The 22,158-nt window shown below is 37.4% G+C and overlaps 1 protein-coding gene across 1 annotated transcript; it reads right to left on the bottom strand.

Annotated features, from left to right (window-relative positions):
* Window positions 1-85: 85 nt before the first annotated feature.
* On the bottom strand, window positions 86-18,568 carry LOC127854120 (cysteine and histidine-rich domain-containing protein 1-like). The gene is made up of 9 exons (XM_052389124.1): window positions 18,399-18,568; window positions 17,672-17,778; window positions 16,628-16,714; window positions 11,753-11,921; window positions 8,363-8,430; window positions 7,041-7,111; window positions 6,084-6,186; window positions 4,526-4,714; window positions 86-2,891 (listed from the first exon to the last, which is right to left on the bottom strand). The coding sequence occupies exons 1-9, from the start codon at window positions 18,463-18,465 to the stop codon at window positions 2,769-2,771; spliced, it is 984 nt and encodes a 327-aa protein (XP_052245084.1). The 5' UTR covers window positions 18,466-18,568; the 3' UTR covers window positions 86-2,768.
* Window positions 18,569-22,158: the final 3,590 nt, after the last annotated feature.

Raw genomic sequence — 22,158 nt, forward strand, 5'->3', positions numbered from 1 at the left:
GATAATGGTGCATAATTACTAAATACTAAGTGTTAAGGTATGACAGAGTTGAAATTACCATAGTTTTAAGTACAAAAAGAACACCTAAATATTATGTTCTTTATTTATGGCACACATACAGACAAATTAAAATAGGTAAACAGGAGATTTTTGCAAAACATATGCCCTCCCCTGTCTTGCAGCGAAATTGTTCTGTGACCTTGACTTTTGACATCTTGATTGGTAAATTCTTCCAGGTCATCTTTCCTCAAGACTAACCAGCATACTTATCTATACATTGATCTTACACCTGTTAACCTTACAATAAACAGGCGTGTTTGTATCCTTCTGACCATCATAGCAATTAATATGATTAAATCACTTAAATATAAATTTATATGACCATAAATTGATCCCCATCTTTGAATAAACACCATTCAGGAAAAAAACTTTCCGAAACAAGATGTGTTTGTGAAACACAATGTCCCCCTATATGATGTTTGACCTTAAAGGATGACCTTGACCTTGTGAAGGATGACCTTGACCTTGACCTTTCACCACTCAAAATGTGCAGCTGCATGAGATACACATGCACGCCAAATATCAAGTTGCTATCTTCAATATTGCAAAAGTATTCATAAAATAAGCGATTTGGGCCACTTATATTTGACCTCTGACCTTGAAGGATGACCTTGACCTTTCACCACTCAAAATGTGCAGCTCCATGAGATACACATGCATGCCAGATATCAAGTTGCTATCTTCAATATTGCAAAAGTATTCATAAAATGAGCGATTTTGGCCACATATATTTGACCTCTGACCTTGAAGGATGACCTTGACCTTTCACCACTCAAAATGTGCAGCGTCATGAGATACACATGCATGCCAAATATGAAGTTGCTATCTTCAATATAGCAAAAGTTATTGCAAAATGTTAAAGTTGGCGCAAACAGACAGACCAACAGACAGTGCAAAAACAATATGTCCCCCACTACTATAGTGGGGGACATAAAAATACCCCTTGTTACAAGCCCCTGTGACCTTGACCTTTGACCTGAAAATCCTTCTCTCCCAAGAAACCATGAAACCAATATTCAGGGTTGTAGATCCAACGGTTCATTCGATATGGCGCAGAAACTAAGTCTACAGACCAACAGACCGATCAGGTAACTACAGACTTACTGACAGACATGTGTAAAGCAACATACAAGCATTTTTTTAACATGTTTTTTTTTTCCGAATTAAAAATGTACTAGTATTAGATGTTTACATTAAACTCTGTTTTATTGTGTCTTGGGTTAACATGGCATTCTTTGATTTGTTTCAAATGTTCACACACTGCTCTATTCAGTCATGAGTTTCACAAGCTTTTGAAGACCTTTTGTATTTACAGTTTTTTATGCCCCCGGATCGAAAGATCGGGGCATACTGTTTTTGGCCTGTCTGTCATTCATTCATTGTGTGTCCCAATACTTTAACCTTGGTTAAAGTTTTGCAACAACTTTGCATTATTGAAGATAGCAACTTGATATTTATCATGCATGTGTATCTCATTGAGCTGCACATTTTGAGTGGTGAAAGGTCAAGGTCAAAGGCCAAATATATGGCTTCAAAGCGGTGCAATAGGGGGCATTGTGTTTCTAACAAACAAATCTCATGTTTCATCTCCTTTAGGATTCCGCATTTTTATAAAGCCTTTTGTCTTGCAAGTGCCCAAGCTTACAATTTGCCTGAGTTTTGATGTGCAATTTTGAGATACATGATACATACTATACATAAGCTATTGTAAAACTGCACGTTAAAAAGTTACAAACCGCACAAACTGATAAATGGCCAATTAGATCTTTGATTTCTTACCATGGTGGTCACAGGGTTTAAGTTGTTTTTTTCAATAGCATGATAGATGACAAAGTTAAAGCCCGGACAAACTGTTTTCTGCCTAATTTGGACATTTGAACTCAAAGCCTGACCTTGACCTTTGAGGTAAGGCCACGTGTATTACACATCTTATAATGATGGTTTTCAACACTTGGGAAACAATCAGTTGAAAACATGGTTGAGTTAGAAATAATTAGTTGAAAACATTGTTGAGTTAGAAAGGGTTTATTATTAAAGAGCCAAATTTTAAAAACTCCAAGGACCATAACTCCAAAGTTAGATTGATTCCTTCCTGGTTGTGTTAGAAAGCAAAATGCAAAACCTGCTCACATACTGACAGAAAGTTAGAAAACAATATGCCTCTGTTAAACGGTACAGTAGAAAAATGTGCAAGTACTGCAAAACATTTGAAATGACAGAGGAGTACACGAGGTAAAATATCACATAATCAATGTTTTAACACATCAATATCATTGTAACACATACATAACACATGATATGGAAATGGTTAATGGTGATGATTCATACACAAGAACACAAACTGGTCAAAAGGCAAACATGCATGTACAACTTAAATCGTGAAGTAACATAGAAATTTAACAAACATCAGTTTTAAAACAGACTGATGTGTTTCAGTTTTGATATAACAAATGTATAGCTATTGATCATGTCAATATCAATGACCTACAAAGAAAACCATGCCTGACAAAAGCAGTAGTCAAAACACTATTCAAACACATTTTGTCTTTGATGCACATGTTATAGGTTAAATAATGGAATATAAATATGAGACATGGAATTTGTGTTAGACTGTTTGATCACAATACCCCACATCCCACCCCATATTCCTCTCCCTGGTTTGCTGGTGTTGGCTGGTTCTCTGTACTCGAGGGAGGGCCAGACCGTGGTCAGCTGAGGTTGGCTGGTTCCCTGTACTCTAGGGAGGGCCAGCTGAACGCCTCGGCTTTCCTCAGTATCACTTCCACCTTGGTTCCCAGCAACTGCACCTCACTCTGATCAGGAACAATAGCCTGCAACAGGCACCAGCTTGACAATCAAGAGGAATATGTGGCAAGTCTTTTAAGATATAAGCAACAAGAGCACCGCATAACGGGTGCCACGCTCGGCTGCGAAATCTTGTCAGAATTTTTTTTATGCCCCCCTTAGAAGAAGAGGGTATATTGTTTTGCACATGTCGGTCGGTCGGTCGGTCCGTCCACCAGATGGTTTCCGGATGATAACTCAAGAACGCTAAGGCCTAGGATCATGAAACTTCATAGGTACACTGATCATGACTGGCAGGTGACCCCTATTGATTTTCAGGTCACTAGGTCAAAGGTCAAGGTCACAGTGACTCGAAATAGTAAAATGGTTTCCGGATGATAACTCAAGAACGCTTAGGCCTAGGATCATGAAACTTCATAGGTACATTGATCATGACTGGCAGATGACCCCTATTGATTTTCAGGTCACTAGGTCAAAGGTCAAGGTCACAGTGACTCGAAATAGAAAAATGGTTTCCGGATGATAACTCAAGAATGCTTAGGCCTAGGATCATGAAACTTCATAGGTAAATTGATCATGACTTGCAGATGACCCCTATTGATTTTCAGGTCACTAGGTTAAAGGTCAAGGTCATAGTGACTCGAAATAGTAAAATGGTTTCCAGATGATAACTCAAGAATGCTTATGCCTAGGATCATGAAACTTCATAGGTACATTGATCATGACTGGCAGATGACCCCTTTTAATTTTCAGGTCACTTGGTCAAAGGTCAAGGTCACAGTGACAAAAAACGTATTCACACAATGGCTGCCACTACAACTGACAGCCCATATGGGGGGCATGCATGTTTTACAAACAGCCCTTGTTTGTTTGTTTTTTAGAGGTCACAGCGACCTTGACCTTTGACCTAGTGACCCAAAATGGGTGTGGCGTGTAGAACTCATCAAGGTGCATCTACATATGAAGTTTCAAAGTTGTAGGTGGGAGCACTTTGATTTTAGAGCCAATGTAAAGGTTTTAGCTCACGCCAGAGACGTCGGACGGTGAGCAGGCTATGACAATACCTCGGGTTTTCTCCGAAAACAGCCTCGCTAAAAATAACATTTCACTATTTTTATAACAGACTGATGAGTGGACAATGATATTACTGTGTACAAGCCTTTAATTAAGAGATAGTACAGAGCCTCCTCTCATGTCAGTGACCAACCAGTCAGACCATGAACGACAAACTGAAGTTTACAACTGGGAAACACTTAAATGTGAGGAGATCAAAAGTGACCCGTGTTACCTGTTAATTTAAACCACAAACTTACCTTAAATTATTATAATTGTAAACATAATTTATTAAATTTTAAAATTTCCTCATGTTTGTGAATGTGCTTGTTTTTACTTTCTTTCAGTTGTTTACTTTGTCATAAAAATTGGAAATTCATCGGGAACAAAAAACAGCACCAACATAAAGAGTCTGATGGCTAAGGGAACTTTTTCATTTATAAACCTGCTATTTTTGCTATTTGCCTAAATAATGGACCTTTGAAGTTATCATTCTCGAAGAAGAAATAATGTAATGCATAATATAAATGATGGTGAAATTTAAATGTTCACTATCACATGCTTTGTGTAAAGAACTTAAATGTATAGACAAAATCAGTATGCTCACATTTCTTAGTATAATGGATTGTTTAAAAACACTTTTGCCTCCATCAAAGACAATGTGTATGTTGCAGACAATACGGTTGACCTCTACATATGTACGGTCTGGTACAGCTAGCTTGGCAAACACAGAGATGTTTGTGTTTGGTCCAGTCTGAAACCAGTCAAGGCGGCAGCTTTTTTGTGTGTCTGTCGTCTGAAATGTACAATATGCTAGCTACACACATGTACAAAATGGGGATTTCATGTTTTTTCTTGTCAAGTTAAAACAACAACAAGTTTCCCTTTGGAACTTAACTATTCCTAGCAGGCGGAATCAAGAATAATAAAACTATGTTATTAAACATAAATATTAAATTTCCAGGCAAATTTTCTTTTTGAACACTGCTGAGAAACCGTAAAACCAAATTCTGACTAAGTTTCAATAAGATTTGAGGATGTGACTCATCATAGTTTAAAAGCTTTTGTTTAATTTTTACTTCTTACCTATTTTTTGTATATCACATGACCCAGTTTCAAAATTGGCAGAGAAATCATTTGGACCAATGGTCTGACCAAGCTCCTGAAGATTGGACTGAACATGTGATTTCTAGTCACAACAAGGTTTCACTAAAGTGATAAAAAAAAACTGTCCCACCCCTGGCGGCCTTATTATTCATCAAACCGGAACCACTTTCATACTCAGCTGACATGATTTAAGAACAAATGTTCTGACCAATTTTCATGAAGATTGGACAACCAATGTTATTTCTAGACTGCGTAGAAGGTTCACAATAGCTCTAAAAGGAACGGCCCAGGTAGCTGGTGGTCAAGTTTTTTAAAAGACTGGAACCATTTTCAAACTTAGGCCAGATATCATACGACAAAACTTTTCTGACCAAATTTCAAAACTATTGCACTAAAAATGTGACTTCTAGAGTGTTAACAAGGATCCACTATAGCCATTTAAGGAAAACTAGCTTTTCCCCCTGGGCGCATTTTTTTTAACAAACCGGAACCATTTTACAAATTGCCAAGCTATCTTAAAAATTAATGTTCTGACAAAGTGTTATGAAGATTCCACTCAAATGTAACTTGTGAGTATTAAAAAAGTGTAACTATAGCCATATTTGAAAAACTGCCCCCCCCCCCCCCCCAACCCCCCCCCTTGGTGGCCATGTTTTTGAAACAAACTGGAACCATATTTCGAACTCAGCTGAGAAATCATTCAAACACATGTTTTGACCAAGTTTCATTGAGATTCTACTACATTCTTGTGTATCAATTTTTTTAATACTGATAAATTATGGTTCCACAAAAAATAATTCCTTATGATCATCTTCACATTGCAAATCGGCCATGAACATTTTACATTTTATGAAAATCCCACTAGCCGCTAAGGAGGAATTGTGTATCAAACATCAGTATGGACAGACAAACAGTTGCAGCCCACCCAAATTCGTGGAACGATGGTTGTATTAGAAACCATGAGTTTAATATTTAAAGTTCATGAACACAGAGACAGGCGTGTTCCAAATCAGCCACACACAGGGATATGGTGTCAAACTGATGGAGGTGGGACTTACCTCCTTCTTGGTCCAGACATGTTGTCCCTGCTGACAGCCCTCCTGATCCAGGAAGATGGTAAAGTCAGATGTCTTCCTTTGGCAACAGGACCAGTACTTCATGCTACAACACAGAAATTTAAACAGTATACCTCACTGATCAGAGTAATGATGAACACTTTAGAATTAAACTGTCAACAACAAACAAACATGTGTCACATTCACTCACAGTTAAGCAAATGCAGTCACTAGTACCAGTATAGTTGTGTTTAGTTTTCAATGAAAGCTGTCCCTAAACCTATGGACGTTTGCTTAAAACAAAACCACTTTATTGTTTGGATTTTTATAAGAATAATATAAAATAAAAGAACAATATTATTTTACTAAAAATTAAATGTATATAAAATCTTAAACCTTCTTTATCTGAATGTTTACATTATTTATACTGAGGTACCATTTTCCATTGCACATAAAAAAATTCAAATATAAATTTATATGAACTTTGTTGTTTCCACCTTATTCTTTGTGATAGTCTTCTTCTATCAATATCTCGTCATATCAGATAATTTCAAAATGATTACGTCAAAAGCTTAATAGAAACAAACAAATGAAAAAGAAATCAAAAGCAATTAAGAAAATTTAAAATTGTTTTTTCTTAAAGATTAGACCTGGTGTTCATGTTTTTGGAAGCATCTTACCCAGATTCTAACTTGGCTCACATATCGTCACGATACAAACTAAGTTTCAAAAGAAAAGTATGTAAATTGCAGTCTCTAGAGCGAGAATAAGAAAAAAGTATGTTCAGGCAAAACAATACATAAGAACGCACATAGGCTTATCTCATAAGTTCACCAGGAGAGCTGTATGCTCAGATGATGAATATGAATACTAGTAACTAAAAAAGATTTTACTGGAATGGAGGTGTAACTGTATGGACAGCTGAAGACCAGCTGGAGACTTGCTATAATGAGGACCCACCCTTCATGGAAGATGGCCTGTCCAGGATGGTAGTTGCAGGTCTCTTCATTGCTCACAGCAGACTGGTATGTCTGGAGTCATACACACATGTATAGCAGTCAACACAGTCAGCAGGGGCATAGACACTTTATAGAGACAATTTACACATGTACTTGCTTCAAGTTGAAACCCTTACAGAAACTGATAAAAATGATCAACACTTTAAAGAAAGATAAATATCTTCACATTCAAATTGTAGAAAAGCAAAATTTTTAAATGCTGTTAAATCATTATTATTTATGCAACATTAATTTTGTGTGAAGATCAATCCACAAATACGAGATCACGGAAAACAAAATATTCCAAAATGTTTACTTTTTAAAAGACGGAATTAACAAAGCACGAAAGACATTTATATCTGAGGTAATCCCCACACATACATGTATCTAGCATTTCTTGCACAGTCCAGATAAGGGAAAAACACTATATTAAGTACTTAGCTGACATTTGGCATTTCTTGTAAAACGCTAATGCAATAAAGCTGTATCAATATCATTAACTTCATTTCGGCGGATAAGTAAACATAACTGCCATTATTCACACCCTTCATGCCCAGTGTTTTTTTTTCAATTTTTATCAGCCAACATGCCACGGATAGAAGACAATAAATGCAATTATAAGTTCACGAGGTGATCAACACCTGATTAACCATTTGCATGCTGAGAAATTTATCGTCTGCTAAAATGTTGTCTGCTGAATTTCTATAATTAGCATTTCTTCAAATTTTTTACAAAAATTACTATCACAATAGCAAACAGTTTGGATCCAGATGAGACGCCACTTTCTGTGGCGTCTCATCTGGATCCAAACTGTTTGCAAAGGCCTTAAAATTTCGGTTCCCGCATTGTAAGGGTTAAAATAGTTTCTGTGTAATAATTACAGAGAAATATATTATTTGGATTTGGGTATTTGTGACACGATTATTTATTTTACATGATATAAACAAGCTGTATTTTCAAACCTTCTTTGATTGGCGTGGATCTACCATCTAGGTAAAATTGTCAAAATCCTTTAATACATGGTAATGCTATAGTGTAGACAATCCCTTTTTGACAAGTCCTGTATTTTGACATTTGAACTCAATGTTTCATCTTAATCTGGAAGGAAGCCACATGTTGTTTTTTGTGCATGACACCCTAATTAGATGAGCACCCATCCTACCAACCCCACATTACCAATACATGTAGTAACATTAACGTTCACAATTGCTGTATTTCTAGCTTGTTGGCATATACACACCCATCTCCAAGAACGCAAGATAGTTAATTACTATGGTGACATACCCCTTTACAGCCAGTATTTGTACATGGTGTACCCATCTTCAATTGATTGCTGTCACCGTTGGAGATCCCTGAAAACACATGAAGAAGGCCTGTCACTCCTAAAGCTTATTTGAAACTAGGGGGGTAACCTGACCATCTCTATTGTTATAGGGATCGTATTAACTATATTTGATAATATTTACTTAAATCACTTTCACATAGTGGGAAATGTTATAACAAGAAACCGACGGAGACGGTGATCTCCCCAAAGTTTTTTTTTTGTCACAATATTGCACTATATATTCAGATAAAAGAAAACGTCTTGAGGGCACAGTAGTTGGGGGGACAAGAATTTGTTTATAGAAAAATTCAAAGGGCCATAACTCTGTGAAAAATCATCAGACCAGAACCCACTGATAATATGCACATCTCCTCTGGGTAGTGAAGCTTCCCATAAAGTTTCATTGAATTCCGGTCATTAGTTGCTGATAAAATAGCCCGGACAAAAATTGTGCACGGACGGACGGACAGACGAAGCAGCGACTATAAGCTCCCCCCAAAATGTTTTGGGGGAGCATAATAAATCATCTAACCAGAACCCACAAATAACATGCGCATCTCCTCAAGGTAGTTAATCTTCCCATAAAGCTTCTTTGAATTCCATTCAGTAGTTGCGGAGAAATAGACCGGACAAGAATTGCACTATATGTACAGTTAATGGAAAATTTCAAAGGGTCATAACTCTGTGACAAATCATCTGACTAGAACCGGCTGATAATATGCACATCTCCTCTTGGTAGTGAAGCTTCCAATAGAGTTTTATTGAATTCTGGTCATTAACTGCTGAGAAATAGCCCTGACAAAAATTATGCATGGAGGGATGCACGGACAGACGAAGCGGCGACTATATGCTACCCCCAAAAATTTTGGGGGAGCATAAAAATCAGCTAAATGTCTGAAAGTGCTTTGTTAATACCGTAATTACTCTAAGTTTTTGGACGCTCTCAGTTTTCAGCCACCCTTTTTTTAGCCAAAATAATTATTTTTCATGACCCTTTGTTTTCGGACATGCAGGTTATTGGCCATAATTTATGACTCTTATTTTTTGGACAGTATATTTTACATAACACATGTGGGTAGACTCACATAAAACAAGAGCTGTCTCCATAGGATGACATATGCCCGTGATCAACGCTTTGATAGAAATTATGAGTATTTTTCAAAACCTAAACGCATTTTTCGAAACCTAAATGCGGACCCTAAGTTCAACAGAGCTACAGATAAGGATTTAGTCTTAAGGGTATTTCACCCCCTGATATTATTGTTAAAGAATATTTTACTCCTTTGTTTCAGCAATAAAGGGTATTTAGGAATATTTAGTATTTTCTATTTCCATAGAAAACTGACAAAGTAATAATGGCGTGTTAATTCTAGAAATATTATTATTTGTTATTTATATTATTAAATGCAAACAGAATGAATTTAAAATGACATTATGAACAGACTTTCTTTGAAAATATCCCGCTGGAGCCGCTGGTAGCTTAAAACGTCCCTTTTTTGATCCACAAACATGATGGGCCACCCTTTTATTGCAAGCTTATTTTGATTGCCTTTTTTTATTACTTTTAATTCAAAGGCTAACTTACACAAACAAGAAACCGTAGGAGAAGGGTAATGCTCCCCAAAGTTGTTTTTTTCACAATATTGTACTACAGTGTATATATTCAGATAAAAGGAAACGTCTTGAGGGGCATAATTTTGGACAAAATAATACGATGGATGGTTCAGCAACTGAAAAATTTCAAAGGGCCATAACTCTCAAAATAAATCATCTAACCAGAACCCACAAATAACATGCGCATCTCATCAAGGTAGTTAAGCTTCCCATACAGTTTCATTGAATTCTCATAATAAGTTGCTGAGAAATAGCTCGGACAAGAATTGCACTATATGTACAATGGAATATTTTAAAGGGCCATTACTCTGTGAAAAATCATCCAACAAGAACCGGCTAATAATATGCACATCTCCTCTTGGTAGTGAAGCTTCCCATAAAGTTTCATTGAATTCCGGTCATTAGTTGCTGAGAAATAGCCCGGACAAGAATTGCACTTTATGTACAGTTAATGGAAAATTTCAAAGCGCCATAACTCTGTAAAAAATCATCCGACCAGAACTGGCTGATAATATGCACATCTCCTTTAGGTAGTGAAGCTTCCCATAAAGTTTCATTGAATTCCAGTCATTAGTTGCTGAGAAATAGCCCGGACAAGAATTGCACTTTATGTACAGTTAATGGAAAATTTCAAAGCGCCATAACTCTGTAAAAAATCATCCGACCAGAACTGGCTGATAATATGCACATCTCCTTTTGGTAGTGAAGCTTCCCATAAAGTTTCATTGAATTCCAGTCATTAGTTGCTGAGAAATAGCCCGGTCAAGAATTGCACTATATGTACAGTTAATGGAAAATTTCAAAGGGCCATAACTCTGTGAAAAATCATCCGACCAGAACCGGCTGATAATATGCACATCTCCTCTTGGTAGTGAAGCTTCCCATAAAGTTTAATTGAATTCCGGTCATTAATTGCTGAGAATTAGCCCGGACAAAAATTGTGCACGGACTGACGCACGGACAGACGAAGCGGCGACTATATGCTCCCACAAAAATTATGGGAGAGCATTAAAACTCAACTGGATTATTTGTTAAATCGGTTACGCACTTTAATCGATTTAAAATTCATACCAAGATTGGTATTGCGTTTTGTTACATATTGAGCCGATATTTAATTTTGATTTTTTTATTTTTTTAATGCATAAATACGCAGATACGCCTCTTATCTGTAGCTCTGGTTCAAGGTCAAGGTCAAAGGGGTCAGAATTTGTGGGCCTATGGAAAGGCCTTGTCCATATACACATGCATACCAAATATGAATGTTACATCTGATGGGGCATAGAAGTTATGAGCATTTTTCGAAACCTAGACGCAAAGTGTGACGGACGGACAATGAGATCACTATATGCCCTCCTTGGAAAGCATAAAAAATCAGCTCAATATCTGAAAGTGCTGTGTAAAAAATCTCCTAAATCATGTAGGTAGACTCACATAGATGAAACCAGCTCAAAATCATCTAAAAAACGCTCTGGAAAATATTTATTATTGAGACAATTTCTAATTTCAAAACAAATAACTTTGCAAAAATTCAATGGACTGGACTGAAACACACACTTCAACTGTTTCTGAAAGAGTTGCGTAGAAAAACTGTGGAAAACAGAATGCCTGCCAGACAGTCTGACTGCTACATGTATATTCCACACCTACCAGGAGTCACAAAAAAATACAAGACAAAATTTTTTTAGATGTTCAAGGAAACAATACATTGTATGCTGTAAGCTATTTTATCTGGGTACCTGACTCAGTAGAGGTGATGTTCATACTCTGGAGTGCCTTCTCGAGGGCCTTCTCCAGGGAGGGGGTCACGGTGACCCGGAGGCGTGAGAGAGGCTCGTCCACTGGGGGCCGCTCCACCTCACCCACCTCCACCTTCTGCTTCATCATCCGCGGGGCATCATCCTCCATCTGCAAGCAGAACATCTCACTCATGTATCAACATTCGATTGCACTCATTGTTAACTCATGCAAATGGTCTGCTTTGCGTCATTTTGATGAAATTTAGTTATTGAGTTTTAAGGACTTTTTAAGGACAAAAGTCATTTGTGAAACTGATCATGATGGTGTTATTGTTTTTTATTCATGGATTTTTTTTATATAAATATAGCCTATACAGAAACAACTTGACTGAAACTAGAGCTTTGTCACAGACGTGACGTATACCCCCACGTGCTGCATTGACACAGACTATTTTGCATGCGGTCTTCACAAAACAAGAGATTCTAATTTATGGGGATTTTTAAGAATTATTATGCCATTATCATTTATGGCTATTTCGACCTTTGAACTCTTGAATTCTTTCGGCACAACATGCCATCCAATGACTGTGATTAATAATAGTTTTTCAAGCGAAATACCGTCCAATTATGGTGAACAAATGTGCCAAATGATTTTAAAATTGCGAACCTCGTCCGCCATATTGCGTCAGCACACTGATTGCTCATGCGCAGCACATATCTCATTTAATGATGACTAAACCAGTTGCGGAATAGAATCTCACAATGAACAACATAGTAATGGCTCGGACAAGCTCATTTATGGCCATTTTTGACCTTTGAACTCAAAGTGTGACCTTGACCTTGGAGATATCGACGTACTTCTTTCGAGCGAAACACCGTCCAATAATGGTGAACAAATGTGCCAAATGATTTTAAAATCTCACAATGAACGACAGTTATGGCCTGGACAAGCTCATTTATGGCCATATTTGACCTTTGAACTCAAAAGTATGACCTTGACCTTGGAGATATCGACTTAATTCTTTCGGGCGACACAACGTCTGATAATGGTGAACAAATGTGCAAAATGATCACAATGAACGACATTTATGGCCCGGACAAGCTCATTTATGGCCATTTTTTATCTTTGAACTCAAAGTGTGACCTTGACCTTGGAGATATCCACGTAATTCTTTCGTGCGACACACCGTCCAATGATGGTGAACAAATTTACCAAATGATTTTAAAATCTCACCATTAATTATAAAGTTTCAATTTAAATTTAAAATCAAACGATAAATGACATAGTTATGGTCCAGACAAACTTTCGTTAAAAACACACTAATTGACCCCATGACCTAGTTTTTGACCCGGCATGACCCATATTCAAATTTCATATTCATATTCATTTATATTCAAACTCGACTTAGACATCATCTAGATACAACTTGAGACCAACTTTGGTGAAGATCGGATGAAATTTCGGGACAGACCAACTTAGTGACTCCTATATAGCCCCCATTACCAATGGTATAGGGGGTATAAAAAATATACGAGGGGCAATATCTTGAAAATTCACCAAACAATGTGAGCACTGATACTGGGTTGTCATTGTATACCATGTGAACAATAATGAGCAGCATAATATACTGTGGTGTCAGTGTGTTAGACTGTGTACAATGATGAAAAGCAGTAAGTACTGTGGTGTCAGTGTGTTAGACTGTGTACAATGATGAAAAGCAGTAAGTACTGTGGTGTCAGTGTGTAAGACTGTGTACAATGATGAAAAGCAGTAAGTACTGTGGTGTCAGTGTGTTAGACAGTGTACAATGATGAGAAGCAGTAAGTACTGTGGTGTCAGTGTGTTAGACTGTGTACAATGATGAAAAGCAGTAAGTACTGTGGTGTCAGTGTGTTAGACTATGTACTATGCTGTAAAGCATTAAGCACTGTGATATCAGTGTGTTAGACAGTGTACAGTTATGTAAATCATTAAGTACTGGGATGACAGTGTGTTAGACAGTGTGCAGTGATGTAAAGCATAAAGTACTATGAGTCAGCGTGATAGATAGTGAACAGTGATGTAAAGCATTACATGTAAGTACTGTGATGCTAGTGCGTTAGGCAGTGTACAGTGATGTAAATCATTAAGTACTGGGATGTCAGTGTGTAAGACTGTGTACAGTAATGTAAATCATTAAGTACTGGGATGTCAGTGTGTTAGACAGTGTACAGAGGTGAAAAGCATTAAGTACTGGGATGACAGTATGTTAGACAGCGTACAGTGATGTAAATGATTAAGTACTAGAATGTCAGTGTGTTAAACAGTGTACTAGAATGTAAAGCATTAAGTAATGTGGTGTCAGTGTGTTAGACAGTGAACTTTGATGTAAAGCATTAAGAACTGTGAGGCCAGTGTATTAGAGAGTGTACAGTCATGTAAACCATTAAGTACTGGGATGTCAGTGTGTTAGACTGTACAAGAATGTAAATCATTAAGTACTGGGATGTCAGTGTGTTAGACTGTGTACTTAAATGTAAATCATTAAGTACTGGGATGTCAGTGTGCAAGACTGTGTACTATGCTGTAAAGCATTCAGTACTGCAGGGGACAAAAATTCCACTCGTCCGCTCGTATTGACGAGTGAAATCTTGAAAGGACGAGTGAATTTCCCTAAAGCTCTCGTCCGACAGGACGAGTGAAAAAAAGCTGATGTTAAAAAATGAATTTTCTGACCAGTAAGACTATTTTTCATTTAATAAAATCATTTTCTAAAAGCATATCTATTCCGAAAGTAGATTGCGAATGAACCGGAAATTGTAATTGTAAATTTCATACAGCAGGTGCGCGTTGTTATGCGAGACTTGTGTCCCGAGTAAATATTGGCTTTTTGGTGTAAGCTTTGCGCGTACATGTTGACAGGGAACCATGCGACTGCAGTCACTGTTAGTATTGACTTTATAAGAATTATTTAAGCGCGAAGTACGGTTTTAAACCAATTTTAAACCAGTCTGAATTTCGTTTGAAAAATGTCTGACATACAAGCGTTCTTAAAAGGGGGCGGGGCGATGTTCAAACGTCCGAAACAGAAAGCACGCGAGCATTAGAAAAAATTATTTATTTTGTGTTCCTCATAAATAAAGTAACTTATTTCACTGCTTAGCAGTGATATACTTTAGGAAACTTTATAAGTCATATCAGCCCTTTGCAATCTTTATTTCACACATATTTGAAGGACGAGTGCGTGTGTTTGCAGGACGAGTGAAAATTTTAATGCACTCGTCCTGCAGGACGAGTGCAGTTTAGGAATATTTTTGTCCCCTGTACTGTGATGTCAGTGTGTTAGACAGTGTAAAGTTATGTAAATCATTAAGTACTGGGATGTCAGACTGTCAGTGTGTTAAACAGTGTACAGTAATGTAAAGCATTAAGCACTGGGATACAAGTGTGTCAGACAGTGGACAATGATGTAAATCATTAAGTACTGGGATGTCAGTGTGTAAGACAGTGTACAGTGATGTAGAGCATTAAGTACTATGGTTTCAGTGTGTTTGACTGTGTACTATGATGTAAAGCGTACTTTGGTGTCAGCAGTGCTCCAGCTAGGATTTGAAAAGGGCTGGGGGACTTTTTGTCAAAAGGGCACTTTCGACGCGCAGTATTTTGTCAAAAGGGCATTTTCGACGCGCAGTTTTTTGTGAAAAGGGCACATTCGAGCGCGTGAGTGTTTCTGGAATGCTTCCTATTGCATGTTAATTTATATGTTATAAATAATTGTATTATTCCCATTATTATTAAACCATTCAAATAAAATGTATACAATGAGGATTAAACTAATTACAATGTAATAAGAGATTTATGAATAATCATATGTAAAAAAAAAAAAAAAAAAAAAATTTTTTTTTGAGGGGGGGGGGGGGGGGGGGGGGGGGGGAGGGCGGATGTTCGGCGGGGGGGGGCAGGACGGATGTTCGGGGGGCAGGGCGCGGCGCCCTTCGATTTAGGCCTAGCTGGAGCACTGTGTCAGTGTGTTCGACAGTGTACAGTGATGTAAATCATTAAGTACTGTGGTGTCAGTGTGTTAAACAGTGTACAGTGATGTAAAGCATTAAGTACTATGGTTTCAGTGTGTTTGACTGTGTACTATGATGTAAAGCGTACTTTGATGTCAGTGTGTTCGACAGGTACAGTGATGTAAATCATTAAATACTGTGGTGTCAGTGTGTTAGACAGCATACAGTAATGTAAATCATTAAGTATTGGGATGTCAGTGTGATGACAGTGTACAGTGATGTAAATCATTAAGTACTGGGATGTCAGTGTGTTAGACTTTGTACAGTGATGTAAATGATTAAGTACTGGGATGTCAGTGTGTTCGACAGTGTACAGTGATGTAAATCATTAAATACTGTGGTGTCAGTGTGTTAGACAGTATACAGTAATGTAAATCATTAAGTATTGGGATGTCAGTGTGCACTATGCTGTAAAGCATTAAGTACTGGGATGTCAGTGTGTAAGGCAGTGTACAGTGATGTAAATCATTAATTACTGTGGTGTCAATGTGTTAGCCAGTGTACAGTAATGTAAAGCATTAAGTACTTTCGTGTCAGTGTGTTAGTGTACATTGATGTGAGACAACAAGAACTGTGATTTCAGTGTGTTAAGCCTTGAACAGTAATGTAAAGCATTACCTACTGTGGTGTTAGTGTGTTAGACAGTGTACAGTAATGTAAATCATTAAATACTGGGATGTCAGTGTTTCGGACAGTGTAAATTGATGGTAATCATTAAGTACTGCGATGTTAGTGTGTTATACAGTGTACAGTGATATTATGAACTAAGTTCCGGGGAGTCAGTGAGTTAGACTGCGTACAGTGATGTAAAGCATTTTGTACCGGTGTGTCTGGTATATCAATGGCAGGTTTTGCTGGCTTCTCTGGTTCAGGAGGCTTCACATGGCTGTGGGCACCTCTGGTACAGCCCTGCAATACACACTGGCAATAAAGCCCTGCAATACACACTGGCAATACAGCCCTGCAATACACACTGGCAATAAAGCCATGCAATACACACTGGCAATAAGTAATGTCTCCTATCAATGGATACATTAAAATAATTGTGGTTTAATAACAGTTATAGATGCTTTTGATAATTGAAATTATGATACTTTACTGTATTTTTTTTAATAAAATGATGTTATGTATAATCTATTAAGAATAAATTACAATGTAAGACGTTAATCAGCAGTCTGTAAAAATATGTTAACAGTTGTCTCATATTTGGTTGTGCAATAAAAAGCACACAATAATACATATAAATAATCCACATAATTTAGAACAACTCGTTTTTTTAGTCGCATTTCACCATGTGATGATGATAATATAATGACGATAAATATGTGATGAAAAGGTGCTACCTATACATATCTTAAATTACTTAAATATGTTAAAAGTTTAAGACTTAAAAGTGTTATAAATATCAGGAAGTAGATTTTAATGTACAAATTCATTGAAATATGTTGTGTTATGTATCATGGTATTGTTATTTAATAAAGCAGTATAACTTTTTAAGATATTGTATTACTCTTAGAGCATATTTTCATCTAAAAAATTGAATAATACAATCAAAAACACAATTAACACGCTTCAAAATTGACCCCAGCATTTTTCAATTTGACTCCTCACAATTTCAGTTCAGGGGTCATTGACTCCTGTTTTTTTAAATCTATTGAAATCCCTGGAGTATGAGTTGCACATCAATGGTCTACTGATAACTTAATGTAGGATAATAGTTTCATAATATCACCATAAACACGTTTATTAAAGCATAGAATCACAAAAGTATTTGCTTGAAGAATGAAAGACATAAAATAATAAATGTTAGATATAATTTAGATAAATGCAAATAGATGCAGACAAAACCATCGAAGAGCTGCTTACCGGGAAGTTGAGAAACTCTGTGAAGTCTGTACTTCTCTTCTTGCAGCAAGACCAGCCTTTGAGAGCATCATGGAACACGGGTCCCCCAGGATGATACAGGCAGGCATCTTCACATACAACATGGAACACAAGTTTGGAGTGAAACAGGTGGACAATTATTATGATGATCATCTTTAATTCTGACCTCCAATGCAAAGTAAGTCATGTTTCCTTTAATAAGTGTTGTGATGATTTTAATCACACAGCTAATAATTGCATGTTTTTCAAAAGTAAATCAGCAGGTTAAAAAAATGTGTTTCATGTCTGTAATTCATGAAAATATATTATAAATAATTAAGTAAAATAATATTAACAATAACAATTTTTTTTAGAAAAATGTGTCATTTAATAAAGTGTGAATGCACACAAAAGAGATGCGTATGGTATAAAATGGGCAAAGAAATGAATCTGATAAATATAACGTTCAGTTTCATACGCTGAAACGAGAATCTGGCGTCCATAGCTATCTGTTAAAAACCCATCGATTGTACATCATAAGAAACTATAGCAACAAATCTAAAGGCCAGCTGATGGGAAAGTGTGTATACCATAACCAAGTCTACATTTCAATAACAAAGTCAGATGCATCAGACAAACAAGAAGAACTAGACGACGAGAGGAAATCCCAAATTGGCAATGGGCTTTGAATAATTAAATGTGGCATTATAAACATAAATTGATTATTTACCATCGGAATTATTCAAAGGGTCGTATTTAGATCCACAACCCTTGTTGTAACAAATTAACAGCTCCATTTAAAATAATGCACAAACGGGTACAAACATGTGAAAACAGTTTTCCAGAAAATTCCACCAAGCACACAAGCGGTGCGACCTTTCACAAACTCGCTTGTATTTCATCCTAAATCAATCTAAGAATAGATATGGGCGGAAAGAGAAAAGGCACATCATTGTGGAAATCATGTAAAGCAACCGCAACCGATAGACAGAAATATATAGCTCCACTTTCCGTCAAAGTGGTTGAGATAAATCGATTGAATTTGTCATTAGATATTTGAGTTTACCAATCATGCCTGGGGGCCCTCATGCCTTATATTTGAGATTCCCAACGTTGGCTGTGTTTTAAAAGTAGTTCTGTGGAATAATAATAATTTTACAGTGAAATACAATGAATTTAAAGCACGCTAGAAAAATGCAATCAAACATCATGTTTCTGTTTATTGTATTACACAGCTTCAAGCCTTGTATAATTTAATGGTGTTTTTTTTTTAAATGAATATAAGTATACTTGTTCTTAAGCATGATCGAGTGTTTCAGAGTTCATTTTCAGGTCGTACCCGCACTTAACACTGTGCAAAATCAACGTTTTTTTAGAGGTGTACACACGCGCTGGACAGAATGCACCGGTAATCACACCGTTAAGAACTTTTTTTTGCGAATATCTCAAGTTATTGAAATGCATAAGCAAAAATCTATAGTGTATAAAAGACAGTTTTTCTTGCAGTTTGTGCCGATATCTTGAGGTATAGTAATAAATCCTTAAAAACGCCTGAAATCGGTGACAAAATTTAAATCAGGTTGCGTAAAATATAGCCGTGTACAATGAATGCAGTTACAATTGAATTTTGAATAAGAACACTGGCTTATTTAATAAAGTAAATATGATGTATTTCACATAAAAATCTGTCTTTTATGAACTAGTTGATATTCATAAGAAAACTTGTTTTTAAAAGTTATTAGAAATAAAGAACCACTTACCGTCGTGTATAAATCCATTAAAGTTAAAAGATGGAACCCCAAGAGTCACGTGATCATGCACCCTGTTGAGGCGGCAGAATCCTGGACAATCGATCCTACGCTAATTTTGACAAGGCGGCTGTTCGCTCCTACGTTGTTTTGACAACCAGGACAGTCGCTCCGTATATGCGAGGTGTCTTAGTGATATTAGGGTCCGTCCGTACGAGCGGAATGTCTTGGGGATCGTTCTTTTGTGCTGGGTGTCTTAGTGTTATAAGTGACCGTTCTTATGTGCGGAATGTCTTGGGGGTATGATGGGCCATCTAAATTATTGAACTAAATTTCTTGGTGGTATTTGGCGCCGTTCTATTTGCTGAATTCTAATGCTCACAAATGAACTGAATTTTATTCTGATATATTCCTCACATTTTTTAGATTTTAGTTCGCCATTACCGCGACATGCATACAACAAATAAAGCTCCTCTTATATGTTTTTTACTTGCTGAATAGGTAATACCGTAACTATATCCAAAAAAGACACAATTCGTTAAGAAATATTAGGACGGCCCCAATACCACCAACATATTCTGCTCATTAGGACGGCCCGAATACCACCAAGACATTAATGCGGCTCTTGTACCACAAAGACGTCCCCACACGTAAGGGCGCCCCCCCCCCCCCTCCAATACTACAAAGACATCACGCACGTTAGGACAGCAACCAAATACCTTATACGACACCCCGTACATTAGGACGGTCTCCAATACCACCAACATATTCTGCTCATTAGGACGGCCCCGAATACCACCAAGACATTCCGCACATTAGGGCGACCCTTTTACCACCTATACATCCCCGCACGTTAGGTGCTTCCAATACCACAAAGGCATCACGCACATTAGGACGGCCCCAAATACCTTATAAGACATTCCGCATATTAGGACGGCCCTCATATTACCAATACATTCCGCACGTAAGAACGGCCCCAAAAAACAAAGAGACCCGCACATGTTAACGCTCCCAGTACCACAACGACATTCCGCACAAAAGGACGTCCCCCAATATCACAAAGATATCCCAAACATTAAGACGTCCCAAAATAAAACCAAAACATTCCGCATCTAAGGACGGCCCACAATACCAACAAGATATCCCGCATATAAGGACGACGCCAAATACTACCAAGACAGCACGCATATTACGATACCACAAAATACATACTTCAAATTCGGACGACCAACTACTACAAAGACATCCCGTACACAAGGACGACGCCCAAAACCACAAATACATCCCGTATATGAGTGCGTCCAAAATATCACCACGACATCCCTCACATTAGAACGATGCCAAAACAACAAGGCAACCCGCATATGAGGACGCAACCTATACCACTAAGACATCCCGTAAAAATTAGGGCGGCCAAAAACACGACATTTCGCATATTAGGACGCGCCCTTCATACCACACAGACATCCCGCACATTAGGACGTCACCAATGCCACAATAAAATCCCGAACATTAGGACGGCAACCGATGCCACAAAAACATCTTGCACATTTGAACGGCCACAATACCACAGAGACATCCAGTACATAAGAACTAATTCTTTCAACTAAAGAATATATTGACACGTTTCAAATCGTAGGCCAATTTGACTGCAACATGTTATTCAACATGACTTAAGAACCAAAAACTTAAGTCCGTTGAACAACTTTAAAATTGCCTTGAAACTTTTCCAAAAGACCAGATTCGATACATTAATACCACCTTCCGCATGAAACTGGGCTGCAATAAGGCCTTCGATACGTGCCTTTCCGTTATTATACTGTTTAAGCCTCGAAGTATTAAGACTGTTTTGTAACTGCATATCTAAGGAGATGTGATTGCTAACACGTCGACGAAGAGAAGTTGATATGGTCCTATATCAGAAAGCTGATGCCATTACGGACAGTTCAGCAAGACACCATTTACCCCCACGTGTTTCTGCTAAGTATCACACTATGAATCACAGAATGACCATTCTTACAAGGGCACCAACAACTATAAAGTCAAGTGTCTTAACATATGAGTCGCGTTTTGAGAAAACTGGGCTTAATGCATGTGCGTAAAGTGTCATCTCAGATTAGCCTGTGCAGTTCGCACAGGCTAATCAGGGACGACTCTTTCCGCTTTTATGGTATTTTTAGTTTCAAGGAAATCCCTGCTAACCAAAAACCAAGTTTAGGCGGAAAGTGTCGTCCCTGATAAGCCTGTGCGGATGGCACAGGCTAATCTGGGATGATACTTTATGCACTTGCATTAAGCCCATCAATTCAATCGAATTCACATGATATTGGCGGCAACGAACATTTGGAAAACAAATACAAACAAAATAAATCGCATTAGTCATCGAATACATTTTGAGAAAGAAACAACCATCTATCCGCCACTGCGTTCAATAAGTGCTATTAAGCTTCAACACTTCCTCGTCGTAAAGACTTAATTACAACAAACGATAAATACCACAGGTTTTAATAACTGCTCAATGCTTATTGATGTCAACTTGAGCTCAATATAAACATAGTGAGAGGACCACATTGGTGTAGAGCTCTCCCCTGAATATTAAATTCGGGGCTTTTGCGGTTTCCTATCCTAAATATATATGAACCATGTCACGCTTCTGCATGTTCAGTTTCCGTCACAGGAATACAATGTGCACATCATGTTAGTGGAACATTCCAGTACAACCGTATGATAAACACCAAATGA

This window comes from Dreissena polymorpha, chromosome 12 (genome assembly GCF_020536995.1).
Source record: "Dreissena polymorpha isolate Duluth1 chromosome 12, UMN_Dpol_1.0, whole genome shotgun sequence".
Lineage (NCBI taxonomy): Eukaryota > Metazoa > Mollusca > Bivalvia > Myida > Dreissenidae > Dreissena > Dreissena polymorpha.